The 19,111-nt window shown below is 35.7% G+C and overlaps 1 protein-coding gene and 1 non-coding gene across 2 annotated transcripts; one reads left to right on the top strand and one right to left on the bottom strand.

The window, feature by feature from the left end:
- The first annotated feature begins 4,071 nt into the window (after positions 1-4,071).
- Positions 4,072-4,776, top strand: LOC107857701. The gene is made up of 2 exons (XM_047407679.1): positions 4,072-4,362; positions 4,465-4,776. The coding sequence occupies exons 1-2, from the start codon at positions 4,072-4,074 to the stop codon at positions 4,774-4,776; spliced, it is 603 nt and encodes a 200-aa protein (XP_047263635.1).
- Positions 4,777-18,395: 13,619 nt separating this feature from the next.
- LOC124896360 lies at positions 18,396-18,502 on the bottom strand. Its single transcript, XR_007052720.1, has one exon. It is a non-coding gene; the product is annotated as a small nucleolar RNA R71 (small nucleolar RNA).
- Between the last annotated feature and the right edge of the window lie 609 nt (positions 18,503-19,111).

The raw sequence follows: 19,111 nt of genomic DNA, 5'->3' as shown, positions 1-19,111 counted from the left end.
ACCTCCAATTATAGGGGATTTCATAAATGGGTTACCTTTTAACCATCAGTCCCAAAGGTAAGAAATTCTCTAGTTCAATTCATTTTCATAATTTAAGGCTTATGGACATCAGTAAATCATTGATATCTCAGTCCTTCGGCGTGATTCAGTTATAATCCTTATTTTAGCATAAATTTTTGTTTTATGACTTGACCATGATCATAAATGCTATCTACATTGTAAAATCCATGATACTTGTACTTGAGTCATTAAATCCCTTAAATTCATTTAGTTTATGAAATTGACATAATAGTTGCATTCTTCAGAGATGGCGGGTTATGAACACCCAATGACTTAGGATTTCATGCATATAATTTTGGATGATATATTCCCTAGTTTACATGTTCTTAATTTTCTCAGATATTGTATTTATTTCCAGTATTTAGATTATAATTATCCTTGAGCATTACAATTATCAGTGCCATTCAGTTGGGAGTAGCACTTAGAACCGAGCGGACATAAGATGAACTTCTCCCCCAGTTAGGATAAGAGATTTAGTAGAAGTCCTTAAGTCCCAGAACTACGACTCTGGTGTAGGCTCTAAAGGGTCACTCATCAGTCCAATCTTGACACCTTCGTCCTCTTTGGACACCAATTTTATGGATCCACGCCATTCAGTATTTGTACCCTTGGCAAGGTGTTGAACACCCATTAAGTTGAGATTATAGGTTGGACCCCAATTATATCATATTAGGATATGTTAGTTATTAGAATCTTATATAGTCCATAATTGACAGTTCAGATCCAGATTCTTACATGACCTTGTATTTAGTAATTCAGTTCATTATGTAGCACGTGTTCATTGCTTGATCTTGTACTAGTTTATCATGTTATATGTACTATGTTTATCTTATATTAGTTATTTTTATATATCACATACTCAAAACATACAAAGTACTGATCGCATGTTTTCTTTACGCTATGTGTCTTATAATATAAGTTCAAACGCACAACACCCAGATCACGCCTAGTACGATATCTTACCGTATCAACTGTAGAAATTTTGATTATTCCACATCATGAGAGGACCAGAGTTAGCATTTCATTTTATTTTTTCTTTATCATTCCCAATTTTTAGACAATTGGAGTTAGCTGGGGGCTTGTCCCAAAAACTCATATTAGTAGAGGCTTTTTAGATTTATAGTTAGATTATCAGCTTCTAATTTCAGATTCAATTATTATTTATTAGTTTTTCGTAAAATACAAATTTCATTAGTCAATTCATCTTTTACATAACTATTTTTATATTAGTTATCATTGATATTCTTAGTATTTTTTCAGACCGTGGGTTAGCTTTGGGTCACTTGTGATTTTAAGCACCATTTTACAACTAGGGGGTAGTTGATCTTGGGTGTATTTATATGACTTACCCATATTTTAGCTAATTTTCGAGAACAAAGTGCCTAGTTTCTTATGTTTTTACTCTACTTTTATGTAATTAAGCTAACCTATATGATTAGCATGATTTCAGGTGTTAATGAGGTAGATGGAGACATAATGGGACTATGGAATGTGGATGGCATATGAAATAAGAGAGAGTAGCAGCCTGGACCAAATGTAGCACCTAAAAACTATGTCCAAGACTAATTTGTCATTTAAAGTTAGTCTAGACTTATAAGGCAATTATGAGGAAAAAGTTATTAAAAATACTAGATGCTAACAATTCACGTATTATTCATTATTCTGCATTATTTTTGCACTGAGAGTGGAGGATTAGCACTAAAGGAAAAAACACACAACTTCATCTTCTCTACCAAGACTGTGTTTACCTTTTGGTATGATGAATATTTGTATTGTGCTTTTTGTTTAACTCATGAGTAGCTAAGTTTATTAGTTAGGGTTATAGAAGCCTTGTAGCAGATAATCTATTAATTTGGGTTTTGAATTCAGTATGCATTGATTTGTTTACATCATACTCTCTTCGCTTAGAGGATATGCCTTAAAACACAACTTGTTTGATATAAAGGTTGATGTTCGGAAAAGAGAGTAGTGATAAGAAAATAGGATTTCCAACCCTTATTTCATATATTAATGCCTTAACAGGATTAATTACTTGTAGATTTCATATTGTTTCTGTAAACACTTTTGATTAGAGAGAACTAAAGTGAATTAGTCCTTGATGGTTGAGAAACACTAGGATTATGTTATTAAATACAATAAGTTTCTCTGTAAGCACGAAGCATATATGGATTCATAAAGAACAAGTTAGAATGTATTGAAAACTATAAGGTGGACATAACCCTAGCTTGCTATTTCACTAAATTCAAAAACTACTAGATATATCTCATCTTGTTGGATTTAAAACTATAAATTTCTGAACTGAATCAAATCTCCCCATTTTTGGTTTTACGGAAACAAATGATTAAAAATCAATTAATCTCCATACAACTTAATTAGCACCATATTCCCTGTGGGATTCAACCCTACCCTAGTTTGGTTATATATTTGACAACAACTGCTTACACTCTTGTAAGACAGTTGTAATTTGGGCGTATTAAATTTTAGCGCCGTTGCTGGGGAATATGGTTGTCAGTTAAGTTTAAGTGTGTTAATTGACTGTTAGTCTATTTGTTATTTTTGTTCGTTACAGGCTCATTGTTGTTCATGCCACGAACCAGAAGTTTATGAGAACCATTATTACCCTTCAATCCGGAACCTCATCTCATCAAAAGAATGGCTAACCAACAGAAAGCTTAAAGATTAGACGCTTTGGCTAATACTCAATTAAATCAATAGAATGTAGATAACCTAGGTTGGGTACCTAATCTAGATGAAGAGGACCTTAGAGATGATGATTTAATTAAACTGACTAATGGAGGTGTGCAGCAAAAATAGTTGCCCCTACAAACCAAAATTGTCCATTTAGAGGGAGACCAGACCGCCAAGCTATGTAGTTTGATATTGACGATGATAAGGATGATACGGATGGAGCTGGATCTACAGGGACAATCATTCCACCACCTCTAGCTCCTATAGAGAAATTCAGCAGCACCAGTACTATAATCCAGCTACTGAATTTGAAAGGACTCTTTGTTGGATTACCTGGTGATGATCCAAATATATATTTGGTGAATTTTATCAACATTTGTAAGTTGTTTAATAATCCTGGAGTGGGACAAAATGCTATTAATTTAAGATTATTTTCACTGTCTCTGTCTGGAAAGGCAACTATATGGTTGAATGAGTTGATTGTCAATTCTACAAAAAACTTGAGAAACTTGAAAGGAGCTTTCCAAGAATGGTCCTTTCCGCCCTCTAGAATGTTACAGTTGACAGATGAGATCAGTAACTTTAGGCAATTGGATAATGAAGCTTTGCATGAGACTTGGGCAAGGTTTAAAAAGAAATTGACTCAATTCCCAAACCATAACATGACTAATGAACACTTGATGGAAACATTCTACAGATCTTTGAACTTACTTACAAAGCTAATAATAGATAATGTTGTAGGAGGAGCTTTTATGGAGCTCACCTTTACTAAGGTGGTAGAGATGTTAGAAAGAATAACTAAGACAAGTAGAGCTTGTCATACTAGAGATGTTGTAGTAACAAGAAATACTGGGTCTAGTGTAATATCAGTAAAGCAATATAGGAGAGAAGAGGAGCGTGATCAGGATATGGCTTACATTAAAACCCAGATGGATCTGCTCATGAAACATTTTCTATCAGGGAATGTAGAAAAGGAAAAAAATGTAGGGTCCTACAGTAAGGGAGATAAATCAAACGCTGAGTAAAAGGCTAACTACTTGCATAACCAAGGGGTTTCTGGGCCAGTGGCCAAGAAAACTAAAGTTGGAACTATCCAGGAGACTGGAAGAATAAAAATGATAGAAGTGGATTATATGTACCACTTGGGAGGCATGATAATGCTATGAAAAATGCTGGGAAAATTTCTATGGAAGATATAATGGAAAAATTATTAAAAGAATAGAGTCAACAGATGCCAGTGTAAGGGAGATGAGGAGTGACTTATCATCCATAAGGCAATTAGTTGACTCACACTCTACATCTATTAAGCAACTAGAGCAGCAAATGAGTCAACTATCAGCAGCGTTTAATCATAGAAAGAGTGAAACATTGCCAAGTGATACTATACAAATTCTTAGGACTGATAACTCATGCATGGCTATCACTACCAGAAGTGGTAAGATATTACCTGACCCTTGTTTGAGCAAACCTATTTCAGATGATGTGGTGGACATAGAAGTAGAAATATATAAAGAACATCCAGTAGAGTTAGAGAATCTTGAAAAAGAGGAGGATCAACTTAAACAAAAGTACGTTAAAGATTTGGAAAAAGGCAAGGGAAAGAAAGGAGAGATGGTTGTTATAAGAATACCAAAATTACCTCCTTTATCCCTACAAAGATTGTAGATGAAGGTGGATGAGACCAAATTTAGCAAGTTCATGTCTATGCTGGAGCAGTTGACAGTAAACGTGCCTTTGGTTGAGGCATTAGAACAAATGCCAGGCTATGCTAAGTTTATGAAGGACCTTGTGACAAAGAAGTGGACTATGAGCGATGAACCTATGGATAACCTCCACCATTGTAGTTCTATTGGTACAAGATTGTTAGTGAAAAAGAAAGCCGATACGGGAGCATTCATTGTCCCATGTACTATTGGATCGCTTGATTTTGCAAAGGCCGTTTGTGATCTTGGGGCCAGTATAAATCTTATGCCATTGGCGGTGTTCAAGAAACTGAGTTTGGGAGATCTTACACCCACCAATATGTGACTTATAATGGCGGATAGATTGGTGAAAAATCTAGTTTGGATTCTATATGATGTACTTTTATAGATGGCTAATTTTACATTTCCCGTACTTTGTAATTCTTAATTGCGAGGTGGAATTTGAGGTACCCAAAATTTTAGGCAAGCCTATTTTGGAAACTAGGAGAGTGATAGTTGACATGGAGCTGAATGAGCTAAAATTTAGATTGAATGAGAAAGAAGTTACCTTTGACGTGTGTCAATCCATGAAATAGCAAAAGGAGGTGAGTGTTTTCTCGATCATTGATGTATTCTATGAAGATGAGATACAAATGGTATCATCGATGTATCTTGATGAAGTCTGAGCATTCAAGATAATTGGGTTGTTTTGCAATGTTAAATCGGTGTTGCATAGGAGGAAACCGATGATTTTACTTTCATTTTATCATATAAAACAAAAATGCAAAAATAAGAGTCTAGCCACGACCAAAACTATGGATCTTGGTGGGAGGCAATCCACCCTTCTAATCATTTTTAGTTGTCTTTTTATTCTGTGTAGGTGTATAAAGTGCTAAGGAAGTGATTGGTACCAAATTCAGTTTGGAATTGAGCATATCAAAGATGGTAAGTTTAGAAGTAACGGGAATGTTACAGGTAAGTTGGAGTGGTCAAAAGTTAAGTCCTGAGTCATGATTTGTGTTAGAGTTGTGACCTAAATTATGTTGATCCGGCCCTGAAAGCTTTCCGGTGCAACCTAGTTTGCAATTTTCAATGAGGTTTGTGGTGTTAGCGTAGGGATCAGACTGATACGCCCAATCTCGGAGCCCGCCATTGACCTCGATGGGGGTGTAGGGGCAAAGCCCCCATGGTATGGACCTTTCTCATTGCCTCAATTAGGCAAAGTAGTGGGTGGAGCCTAAGCCAACTTAGGCCATACCTTGTGTGGCGGACAAGCCAAGTTGTTCCATACCTGTGCGGTGCCCAAGCCAACTTAGGACATACCTTATGCGGTACCCAACACATTCCACACACTCACTACCTCCCTTAGGTGATGCCTTATATGGCTCCTAAGCCCCATATTGCCATACATTATGCGGCGCCTAAGCCTAAGTAGGCAATTGCCTATGCAGCGCCTAACTTAATGTAAGCAATACCATATGCACCACCTAGCATACTGCACATGCTCACTTTTTCACTTAGGCAAAGCATTAGGCAACGTAAACTTACACTAAGGCCATCTATTAGGCGACGTAAATCACTCCAACTTCAACTAAATCCAAAAATTCTCTCTTATTTTACCACAAAACCATGCCTTCAACATACTCTTTGTCGCATAAGCTTCTTTATAACTTTCAAAACCCAAGAACATCCACTCTCTTTCTTCAATCTTTCATCTTCAAGGGAAGTTTTCTTTTCTTAATTCTTAGGTGGTGTGACTTTATGTTGTAGTTGTTAATTGGTTTCTTGAGGATTATGGATTAAATTCTTCCCATGGATATGTCAAAGTAAGGTTTTGAATGTAACGCCTTGAGTCTGTACCACAAACACCACACGATGCTCATAATCCCGAAGGACCACAAGTTAACCCATGACTAGTACCTGCAGCATTAATTAAGTAATAAATACTATAATTATGCAAAAATAGTCGAAAACATATGCCATAAGGTTCCAATCTATAAATAAATGTGAATACAGTATCAAAATACCAAAACTGGATATAAGTACTAAAAAACTAAACAACTATCTAAAAAATACTCTAGTCTGAAAAGCCTCTAACTGTCTAAACTGTGGAGTTGATGGTAAAATCCCCCAAATAACTCTATCTACTAAAATAAAACTAAAGTACTATAAATAATAAGCATGTCCTCGAACTATGAGGACACACCACTACTTTGAAAGATGTGAATTTGAACTGCTAAGGGTTGTCTGGAGCCCGTGCGTCGGAACCTATGATATAAGAGATCATAGCATAAAAAAAAGCATGCGTTAGTACTTTGAATGTACTGGTATGCTCAGTAAGCTAGGCTGAATTCATGGGTTCATATGCATGAATAATACTAACTGAATAACATGAGTAAGACTGAATGAAAGTACATGTATTAACACGTAAACAATACAAAGATCATGATAACACTGAATACTGAGACTGAATGTTGAATTACTGATAAACTAAGTTTACTGATACTACATTATTGATGTTTGTTTGACTGTATTTAACAGTCCTGATTCTCTAGAACTATACTGAGTTTCGTACTGAACTAAGTGACTATGTCTGATAGTCCTGAATCTATAGAATGGAACATAGTTCTATACTGAGACTGAATCTAAAACTAAAACTATGGAAGGTAATAATCTAACCGACATGCCCCTTCTCTAATTAATTTAGGGTCCAACCTGTAACCCCAGTTGGAAAGGTGTCAATATCATGCCATGAGTAAGGACAAGCTGTGAGCTAACCCCTTTCTAACAAGAAGCTTTTCCATCAACCCTCACTGATAGAAAAAACTCAAACGAGATATATCAACTATAATAATATCTGGCAGGAAGATATCTCAACCTACGCTAGCTATGTAGTTCTAGAACACAGGGATTTATTCTAAGGGTCACACCCTAACTAGCAGGTGAGTCCTTATCCTTGGGTTTACTCAGTGCTGAATCCTACTGCCAACTAAAATAGTCACTGGACTGAGTTATAAACTGTACTAAGCTGGACTAAGCTATTACTGATATTACTATTTAACTGAACTGAACAGAGTTCACTGAGTTCCATTGATTGACGAAATACTACTGAATTCGGTTAGTTGAATGAGTTTATTGAGGTCTGAACTAGATACTGAATTAGACTATACTAATATGGATTCTACTGAGTTTCCTGAGTTCTGTAAATGACTGAGAGTACTACTGATCGTGTCATAACTAATACTATTCTATGAATAACCATGGCTCTAGGTAATCAGCTAAATTGTCTGGTACAAGTACCCCCAGGACTTGATAACATAAATTAAGAGACATGGCATAACGTTAAACATGTAAACTATGAACTTGATCATCATTCATTCATTGGGGGAATTTTGACAAATACTTGCATGATATAACTTGCACATATGATAACTTGACATGATTTCATTCTCTTAATAGATCACATGGATAATTTATCAAGCACTTGGTGAGCATAGTGTATGCACATAGTATTGGACAACAAGTGAGCATCATAATTCATCTTTAATTTCAGAAGTCAAGGGTTTATCATGGATTCACATGAATCTACACATATAATGATCAATTTCTCATAAGATATATATATATATATATATATATATGTATATATAATCATGAATTAGGAACTTAATCCAAATAGCAATTATGGATATACTTTAATTCCAATCATAGAAATCATAAAATCAATTACTTGAAGTTTAAAAGAGATTCTTGGACTCCAAGGTTGGAAGGAACGCTTAGATGAACATTTCACATACCTTGATGCTTGATTTTGAGAAGATTGATGGTAGATTTGTGAGATTTGAATCTTGAATTGAAAATCCTAAGTCTTGTTCTTGAGCAATTTTTAGAGAAAGTGAGTATACTTTTGTGAATTAGGGAAGAATTTCGTGATTTAGGGGGCTGAAGGTTGGGTAAAAAGACACAAATACCCCCAATGATGTGGTTGTTTAATGACTGAAAAATGGGTTATAGATGCACAGGTCAATGCTGTGCATCGATGGCATCGATGTGATAGCCAATGCATCATGCTATGTTTGCATTGATTCATTGGAATTAGATACTGGTATCTGGGAAAAATAGTAATCAATGCGATAGTCGATGTGGCGCACCAAGATCGCATTGATTCACTATTTTGCGATTCCAAAAGACCTTCAAATAAAGTTTGAAAAATCCAAAACTTGTTCGGAAAAACCTATAGACATTCCTGATCATAAATCAACCTAAACATCAACATTTAATCAACATAAAGGTCTCTAAATAAGATTGCCAACCTTTGAAGGTTAAACTGACATTAAGTCTGAGTACTTGGCTAAAATATTCTATGTTTGGGATCCCCTTGACAAGCCTAAAGGACTAAATTAAGCTTAGAATTTTGTGGGGTCTTACATTATCTCTCCCTTGGGAACATTCATCCTCGAATGAGACTACTGAGACTGAGAATACTGAGAGACTAACTTACTTACTAGACATGAACATCTGAAACAAGACTATATGACTGATATTACTGGCATTCTGAATTATCATACTAAACATGCATATCTAGTGCATGGATATAGTTGAACATGATTTATGAATGCATGACTGGGATTACTGATAAACTGAATCTATATACTAAACATGCATTTCTAATGCATGGATACATGACTGAACTGGCTCATGAACGTATAACTGAACATGCAGTGGTAACTGAAATATGAACATGAAACTGAATGAGTTTAAGAAAAACTAATACTTAAACTGAAAAATACTGAGAAACTCAAGATCATTTTCAGAGTACGCATGAATGGGAATATGACTGAGATTGGAACGTGATATATGAACTGAATATCGTGAACTAAATTAAATGTCGTGAACTGAATTGAGCCTCTTGAATACATGGGTTACGACTGAGATTTGAAATTGAGGGTAAAATTATGAGTACCTAGTACTCCAAATTGGATTTGTTACGTGAAGAGAACTGGGAGGTTTAGGACATGAAAGCTCGTGGTTATAGTGCATCTCCCCCGTGGGACATTATGTCCCTCGAAGAATGTTGGATTGGCTGAGATACTGAGGAAAACTAGGGTAATGCACAAGGAACCTACGAACTAAATCATGACTGAATATCTGGGATTTGAAACTAAGACATGATACATAAACTGAGCTGAACACACACTATCTGATTGCTCTATCTTGGAATGATTTAATTGACAAGACATTCAGATAGAGTGACTAGATAGAAAGGTGGAAACCACACCACACGAACTTGTCTGTCTGACTGCTAATACTGAATTACTAGCTTTACAGACTAACTCATACTGAAAGCTTATTCTCAACTATACTCTCCACCTTAGTACGACATTTCTCTTGGGATTACTAAAAAATATTCACATAGGCGCTGCGTATGAATGCATAAGCATACTAACTTATCTGATTAACTGGATGGCTGATAGCTGAATACGGGGCATGTAAAGACTAATTGTACTTATTCTAAATAACAGTACTGAAACTGTAGAGTGTCATCTACATGAGGTAAGGACTGACTGGGTAAAATGAGATAACTAAGCATTAATTCGTGAAAAAAATCTATACTATTTAAGAATGCAAGACCAAGCATATAACATAATTCTAAAATATTTTGTAAACTGAGGTACTAAAATACTAATAACTGAATAACTAATAATTGTACGCTATGTTTAAGCAAAATAGAAATTGAACTGAGTTACTAATATGATTACTGAACTGAGACTGACACTATAACTAAGATTGTTACTGAAACTACAATTGATACTATAACTGGGACTAAACACACTGTAAGGAATGAGTGCAGAAGTCATGAGCTGCATGACTTGAGTTTGGAGTTCACGATTTCATGAAATATAATTTGTACTATTGAGTAAACTGGATCTCCTTATACTAAGAACTTGGAAACGCACACGAATCTATAGAAAGTGTGTGAATATAAGTTGTATTCATGGAGATGAGATGTAAAGCATGCATAGGTATCATGATTATGGAAGTACAAGCTTTGGAACTGAGGTAAAGGCGGGTTACAAATGATGGAGTAGCTCCTAGATCTGATGAGACATAAATATGTAAATGGGAGGTCTGAACATACCGGTGACCATATCAGGAGAACTTTCCCGATCTTCCCTGGACTGAAGTGCATCAATCCTATTTGGGCGCTGCCCACCGATAGCATTGAGAGTGGCACCCTGCTAATTCGGGCGACCAAACTGAACTAAAGGACGATTGTGCAGAATTTATGGACCAGCCTTAGGATAGTCTTAGACTCTGTGACATGACTCTCCACATCCAAAAGACACATCACTGTCAGCCCTACACACACCTTTATGATTCTTACCACATTTTTCGCAAAGCGGATTAGTACGAATACCACTTGCACTACTCTAGGTTTTGGAGCCTGGCACCCAATTGTGACTGTCATTCCTAAACCTTGGTACTGGTATATTAGCTGGAGATGGAACTGGGGCTGAAAACTTCCGACTAAATCGAGAACGATTATCATTCTTTAACCTTGGTTGGGAAAAACTAAAGCTACCCATTCTAGCTATCTTATTTTCTCTATTCTTCTTCTTAAGTTTTTGTTCCTCAATCTGTTGAGCATGGACCATGAGCCTAGATATGTCAATCTCGTTAATCAACATCATAGTCCTGCACTCTTTAACCACTTTATCCGATACCTCAAACACAAACTTTCTCATTCTTGATCTATTATCTGCTACTACATGGGGAGCATACCTGGCTAACTGAGTGAACTTGAGGGAATACTCTTTCACACTTATACTGCCTTATCTGATATTGACGAACTCTGAAACCTTGGCTTCTTTCATATCTAAGGGAAAGAAACTATCTAAGAATGCTATAGCAAACTCTTTCCACTCAATGGGCTCTATATCTGCACCCCTGTCTACCTTCCAATACTTAAACCACATATGGGATACATCTTATAGCTGATAGGCAGCTCAGTCAGTACTATCACTAGAATTTACTCCTATGATATTTGTGACTTTCTGAACCTAGTCAAGAAATTCCTGAGGGTCCTCATCTGACTTAGACCCAATAAAAGATGGAGGGTTCATTCAGGTGAAGTCCCAAATCCTGGTAGTAGCAGTATTGTCCATTGGGTTGGCCGAAATGACTGCTAGTCTTTTATTTTAGGCTGCTACAGAATGAGCTAGGGCGGTGAAGGCTGTTCTAAACTCTGCGTGGGAGACATGCTTGCCAAAAGAATCTGGATGGATGGGTTGAGGGGCTGACTGATCTGTCGTTCCTCTTCCTTAAATCTTCTTTGGAGGCATGTTCTATAAATGAAAGAGATGCTAGGATTGGAAAGAGAGTATAACTAGAACTCATGCTCACTCGTACGACATGAATACCAAAAGAAGGGAGACTTTTCCAAAAACATCTCATAGCCTCTTGTCCATAAGTGTGGCGTACAATACACCCATGCATAAGACTCTACTAGATACAGATTTCAGACTTCCCAGGACATTGTTGAACCTTAGTCACTGATACCAAGTTTGTAACACCCCAAGTATGTACCCCGAATTCTACACGATACTCATAATCCCAAAGGACCACAAGCTAAACCTTGACTGGTACCTGCTACATTAACTGAGTAATAAATACTGTAATTATGCGGAGATAGGGTGAAACATATGCCATAATGTTCAAATCTATAAATAAATTTGAATGCGGTATCAAATACCAAAACTGAATATATGTACTACAAAACTGAACAATTGTCTAAAAAATACTCTAGTCTGAAAAGCCTCTAACTATCTGAACTGTGGAGTTGATAGGAAAAGACCCCAACTAACTCCATCTACTGAAATAAAACTAAAGTACTATAAATAATAAGCATGTCCTCAAACTATGAGGACTCGCCACTACTCTGAAAGCTGAGAATCTAAAGGGTGCTCTGGAGCCCGTGTGTCGAAACCTATAATATAAGACATCATAGTGCAAAACAAAGTATGCATCAGTACTTTCAATGTACTGGTATGCTTAGTGAGGTAGGCTAAATACATGGGTTCATATGCATGAACAATACTAACTGAATAACATGAGTAAGACTGAATGAAAGTAAATGCATGAACCTATAAATGGTACTGAGATCATGATAACGCTGAATACTGAGATTGAATGCTAAATTACTGATTAACTAAGTTTACTAATACCATATTACCGATGTATGTTTGATTATATCTCACAGTCTTGCTTCTGTGGAACTATACTAAGTTCTATATTAAACTAAGTGACTGTGTGATAGTCCTGAATCTGTAGAACTGAACGGAGTTCTATACTGAGACTGAATCTAAAACTAAAACTATGGGAGGTAATCATCTCTGACATGCCTCTTCTCTAACTGATTTGGGATCCAACCTGTAACCCTAGTTTGAAGGGTGTCAATACCATGCCATAGGTAAGGACAAGCTATGAGCTAACTCTTTTCTAACAGGAAGCTCTTCCATCAACCCTCGTAAATAGGAAAAACTCAAACGAGATATATCAACTCCAATAATATCTGGTAGGAAGATATCTTAACCTACGTTGACTATGTAGTTTTAGAACACAAGGATTGCTTCTAAGGATCACACCCTCTACTAGCAGGTGAGTCCTTATCCTTGGGTTTACTCGGTGCTGAATCATATTCCCAACTGAAATAAACACTGGGACTGAGTTCTAAACTATACTAAGCTGCATTAAGCTGTTACTGATAATATTGTTTGACTGAATTAAACTGAGTTTACTGAGTTTTGTTGACTGACGGAATGCTGCTGAATTCTGTTAGCTGACTGAGTTTATCGAGGTCTGAACTAGACACTAAATTAGACTAGACTAATATGGATTTTACTGAGTTTTTCTTAGTTCTATAACTAACTGAGAGTACTAATGATCGTGTCGTGACTGATACTGTTCTATGACTGACCATGGCTCTAGGTAATTAGCTAAATTGTCAGGTACAAGTACCCCCAGGACTTGATAACATAAATTAAGAGACATGGCATAACGTTAAACATGTAAACTATGAACTTGATCATCATTCATTCATTGGGGAATTTTGACAAACACTTGCATGATATAACTTGCACATAATCTAACTTGACATGATTTCATTCTCTTAATAGTTCACATGGATAATTTATCAAGCACTCGGTGAGCATAGTGTATGCACATATTAAACAACAAGTGAGCATCATAATTCATCTCTAATTTCACATGTCAAGGGTTTATCATGGATTCACATGAATCTACACATATAATGATCAATTTCACATGATATATATATACATATGTATATATATATATAATAATGAATTAGGAACTTAATCCAAATAGCAATAAAGGATACACTTAATTCCAACTATGTAAATTATAAAATCAATTACTTGAAGTTACAAAGAGATTCTTGGACTCCAAGGGTGGAAGGAACCCTTGGATGAACACTTCACATACCTTGATGCTTGACTTTGAGAAGATTGATGGTAGAGTTCTTGAGATTTGAATCTTGAATTGAAAACCCTAAGGCTTGTTCTTGAGAGATTTTGAGTGAAAGTGAGTATACTTTTATGAATCAGGGCTGAATTTTGAGTTTTTTTTTGGGTTGAAGGTTGGGGGAAAAAGACCCAAATACCCCCAAGGACGCAATCTTTTAATGACTGAAAAGTGGGTTACCAAGGCGCAGGTCAATGCGATAGCCAACGTGTTGCACCATAGTTGCATCGATTCACTGTAATTAGACACTGGTAGTTCGGAAAAATTATAATCAATGTAATAGTCGATGTGGCATGCCAAGATCGTGTTGATTCACTATTTTGTAATTCCAAAAGAGCTTCAAACAAAGTCCAAAAAATCTAAAACTTATCGAAAAACACCTACGGATATTCCTGATCATGAATCAACCTAAACATCAATATTTAATTGATGTACAGGTCATGAAATAAGATTGCCAACCTTCGTAGATTAAAATAAAACTAAGTCTGAGTACTTAGCTAAAATATTCAAAGTATGGGACCCCTTGAGAAACCTAAAGAACTGAATTAAGCTTAGGATTTTGTGGAGTCTTACATTGAACATCTTGGGAAGATAAATATCATTGTTGTAGTACTTTGAGCTTTTTCATGTGATTGAATTGTTCATAACTAATGTAGTTTAGTTGTGTGGCCATTATTTCATAACTTACTTGATAGAACATGATGTTGGTTAAATCATGTTAAAGTGATTGTGTTTTGTGTATATTGATATGTTAAAGCTCTAAGGCATAACTTTGTTCAAAAATTGTTTCATTGAAATAAAATTGGTGGAATTGAAGTGACTGAATAGTATTATGACTAATATTGGTGCACCATGTCAAAGTGTATGTCGGGAAAGTCTGAGTACCCAATAATAATACTTAATTGATTTATACTAGTAAATTGAGTGTGGATGGTGACTTCACCATATTCATCTTGATTGTTGTTAGTTTCATTATGTGTGGCTGACGTGCATGACATGATGAATACAGAAAAATAGCTCCGATGATGATCTCATGCAAGTGGCATGACTCCTAATGTGGGTAAGAAGTACTACTAGCCAGGTTCTTTATCTTTTTATTTGCATTGGAGATAGTGCTTAGATTTAGTGTGGGTGGCTAGTTACTTTGCTGCTTGTTTTGTAAGAAATTAGTACCTTTTCCTTAGTTAACTTCTGTGATAGGATTAGTTATTTTGTTTATTTTGTTTCTTGTTAGATGTTTGTTTAATTTATTCATAGTTAGGTACTTTTCTCGATGATGGATAGATGATGAATATCTTAAGAGAAAATTAGTCATTTGTTGCATGTAAATGTTCTTGTGGATCACATAGCATTATAGCATGAGTATGCAATGGAACATTACATTAGAAACAAATAGGCTATAGTTGTAACTCTTATTATGATTGTTGGCTTTATTTGAATTCATTGAATTGTTTTTTGAGAATCTATAATTCTCCTAATTGAGTTAACCATATGCCATGAGTGTGTAAGACTATTGTCTATTCCTTGTTGCAATGGATGCTAGACTTTCCTGGTGTGTGTCCAAAGAGAAATAAAGATTGTGAGTTTCGGAGATGATTTAGGCATTTCTTTGATAGCTATTGTTCATACCTTGTTTTAACATACCTTTTCACATTATCATAGCTATCCCCGTTGAGCCTTTAGCTTATTCTTGGTTAACCTCATATATAGCCTAACCCGTTCTTTAATAGACCGTAATTTGATCCAAAAACTCCTAAGCGCTTTAATGTAAAATAAATTTGAGTTAGGAGTTTGACAAATAAGAAGAAAAAGGTGAAATTGATGCCCCAAAGTCTAGTTATTGGTGTGTGTAATTTTTGTGGTTGGGAGTAGCAAAAATTGTTGAAAAAGTTTTAAATTTTAGCCCGAACGTGTTACAATGGACCTGTTTTGGTCCTGGTCCTTCTTATACATTATGCACCTCAACTAAGGCAAATTGTTTAAGTTGAGGGTGGCTATCATAGGGGTGCATAACGTGAAATGGGTGCAAAAAAAATTGAAAGTGTTGCATACTACCGCCATTGTGTTATTAATTAAGCTTAACGAGTTGTAGTGAAAAGCAAATCTGTGATGATAGTAGAGGTGGAAATTGGTTGTTAGAGATTGGTCTTGAATGAATAATGTAGTGTCTTAAAGTTCTTAGGGAATATAGTCACTATTTCTGGCCAAAATAGTTCCTACCCATCCCTTAGCTTGCATTACAACCTATAAAAGACCTATTTGATCCTAATGTTGGCATTCTGATATTAGTGGAGCACTACACTAAGGGCAAGCATATAGTAATCAGTTGTAATTTGAGAATTCTTTTTGAGAGTGAGTGCATTTGGATCCTTATACCCATATTGTCAGAAATTGCATTATTGTGAGTATTGGGTAACTTTCTTGTTGCGAGGGCACATGGTTGATGAAAGTTGGGTAATTTATATAATTTCTTTGCTTAAATGGTATGCATGATTTTGCCAACTTAATGAGTCTATTCTTGAGGGTAGGTTGTCTCTTGTAATGATTCATGATCTTAGGCATATTTATATGCTCAAAGCACTAATATACACCCAGATTTAGACTTAGTTCAAGAACTTTTGTATGAATTCTTAAGTATAATTCATCTTTTATTCTGTTTCATTCCTAATGGATATGATTAGTACTTTCAGGTTCAAAATTATGAAAAATTGTGCATAATTGGATATAATGAGGATATAAAAGTAGTGAAGGAATGCAAGGGAGTGAAATTAAGATGAAAAAATGGAAGCTGAAAAGTATGAATCCTCATTTGAAGACACTCCACGTCGCGTGGATCAACCAAATAGCAATGGTCCAATTCCAGTAGAGGTTCATGAAACTATCGCGTTACAGAGTAGTTTTGCTTATCAGATTTGGCGACTTGAAGGTTTATCACATCGTGGAGGATGACTATTTCTTAATTGTCCCAATCTAGTGGCTGACGCGATAGTGACGAATCTCAGTGAGGGTGCATTTTACAATTGTTAGGAAATATTTGAGCTCTGTGATTTCCCAGATTTTAATGAAAAATAGCAATCGAAGTCATGGCTCGACGCGCTGGGTTGACAAATCGGGAATATTTTAAGTGTTTTGTCCCAGCTATAAAAGGAAAAATCTAAGAGAATGTGGGGGGATTTTTTGTCAAGCAGAGCAGCGGCAGAAAAATAGAAATTTCTCTCTTTTATGGTTCTGATACATTCTTTGAATTTCTTTACTTCAAGGCTTGTTTTGGGTATGATTTATTACTTATTTTTGATGATTAATTCAAATTTGAGTCGATAAATACCCTATTTCTGGGGTTGAGGCTAAGAACATGATTACTCTTTAAGATTCTTATTCATAGTTTCTTTTTGAATTATCATCTGGGTTGTTCTTAATTTTTTGAGCTTACTATTTTAATGATTGGCCACCATTAGAATAATTTTATATTTCTATGTGAATTCCGAAGGAGAATCATAGGATAGAACGAAGAAATTATGGAGAAAGGTTATTATTCTTTTATAAAATAAGGGATTTGAATTAGCATCTAGGATAGAGATATACCTAGAAGCATTGCTTGGTTCACTTGCAAGAAGAAAAATTCATGAATCTAGAAGATTTGTTGCAACTCTGTGGGAGTTATAGCTACAACATTCAATAGATAGAATATTTGAGGTCGGGAGACTAAGATCGTGGTATAATCCTTGCAAACCATCAACCCGATAACCAATTAGACTGTGAAAAGATTAGAGAATTGTATGATTGTTCAAAATACCTGAACCCTGGAATCATCCTCATTACTGATTATAACCGTTGCTTACTTTGATTTAGTCATCATTAATTATTTCTTGTTTGGTAATTTATATTTTATTTACAGAATCAACTTAATCTTGATACCATCAAACCCTTAATACTCAATTGTCTTGAACCAAAGATTGAATAAATTTCTAGTTTATTGATCCTCGAGGGAACAATATCTGACTGTCTAAGTCATTATATTCCAGCTCCTGTTATTCCAGTTGTTCCTATTCAACAAGTCGCAAGACCTATTTTTGAGGTGGCAATCCAACTTACGCACCTCGTGACTAATAGTATTTTGAAGCCTAAACCAGGAGGTCGGTGGGAATTAAAAAAAATATGGTGCAATTGCTGAGATCTGCGGGAGAATTTCAAGGACTCTCACATAAGGATCCGCAGCAGCACTTACAAACCTTCCTAGAGATAAGCGATACATATATTCCTGAAGATGTGAATACTGATTATATCAAATTAACACTCTTTCCCTTTTCTCTACTAAGGGAAGCAAAGAGATGGCTACTTGCTGAACTACACTAATCCATCACTACATGGGAAGATTTTGCTCGAAGGTTTCTAATTCAATTTTTTCCATCTCAGAAAACTACACAATTGAGGAGTGAGATATTGAGTTTTAGACAAAAAGATAGAGAAAATCTCTACTAAGTTTAGGAGAGATTCAAGGGCATGGTTAAAAATTATCCTCATCACCATCAATCGAACGATGTTTTGGTGCATACATTTATAGAAGGCCTTGAGTCTAATACAAAGATTCTCTTAGATTCAGTAGCATGGGGTCAAGCTTTGGAGAAAACATATGAAAAATTGTATACCTTGCTGAATCGAATTGTACAAGGGAATCCTAATTGGCATGCAGACTCAATAAATGCTCCCAAGATAGTTGCAAGGGTTTTGGAGGTTGATCAGTCACAGTATTACAAGTAGAGATTGTACCAATGTAGAACCATATGACTACTCAGCTCAACAACTTAAAGTTGGGTATAGTATAACCAGCAACCACAACAAATATAGTTCAACAGGTATATTCATGGTGTGAAGTTTGTGGAAGTGGTGAGCATAAATTAGATCTATGTTCTGTTAATCCAAATTCAGTCAACTACATGGGGAATGTAAATCGTCAGGGTCAATAGAATTTTGATTGTACGTATAATCCAAATTGGAGGAACCACCCTAATTTCTCATAGGGTGGGAATCAGGCACAAAATATAAATCAGTATAAGGGACCAGTGCAACCAAATCCACAACCGGTTTAGAATAATCAGGTGACTGCTTCGAATAGTAATATAGAGGAGATGCTTAAGTAG

The sequence above is a fragment of the Capsicum annuum genome, chromosome 2 (genome assembly GCF_002878395.1).
Source record: "Capsicum annuum cultivar UCD-10X-F1 chromosome 2, UCD10Xv1.1, whole genome shotgun sequence".
Lineage (NCBI taxonomy): Eukaryota > Viridiplantae > Streptophyta > Magnoliopsida > Solanales > Solanaceae > Capsicum > Capsicum annuum.
The sequence above is the reverse complement of the archived record's forward strand: the minus strand, read 5'-3'. Positions and strand labels throughout refer to the sequence as shown.

Bases quoted from the DNA above. Each gene is read 5' to 3' on its own strand.
- LOC107857701 (XM_047407679.1), top strand. From the start codon at position 4,072: ATGAGTCAACTATCAGCAGCGTTTAATCATAGAAAGAGTGAAACATTG. The intron at 4,363-4,464 runs GTTGTTATAAGA...ATGCTGGAGCAG, and splicing joins AGGGAAAGAAAGGAGAGATG to TTGACAGTAAACGTGCCTTT.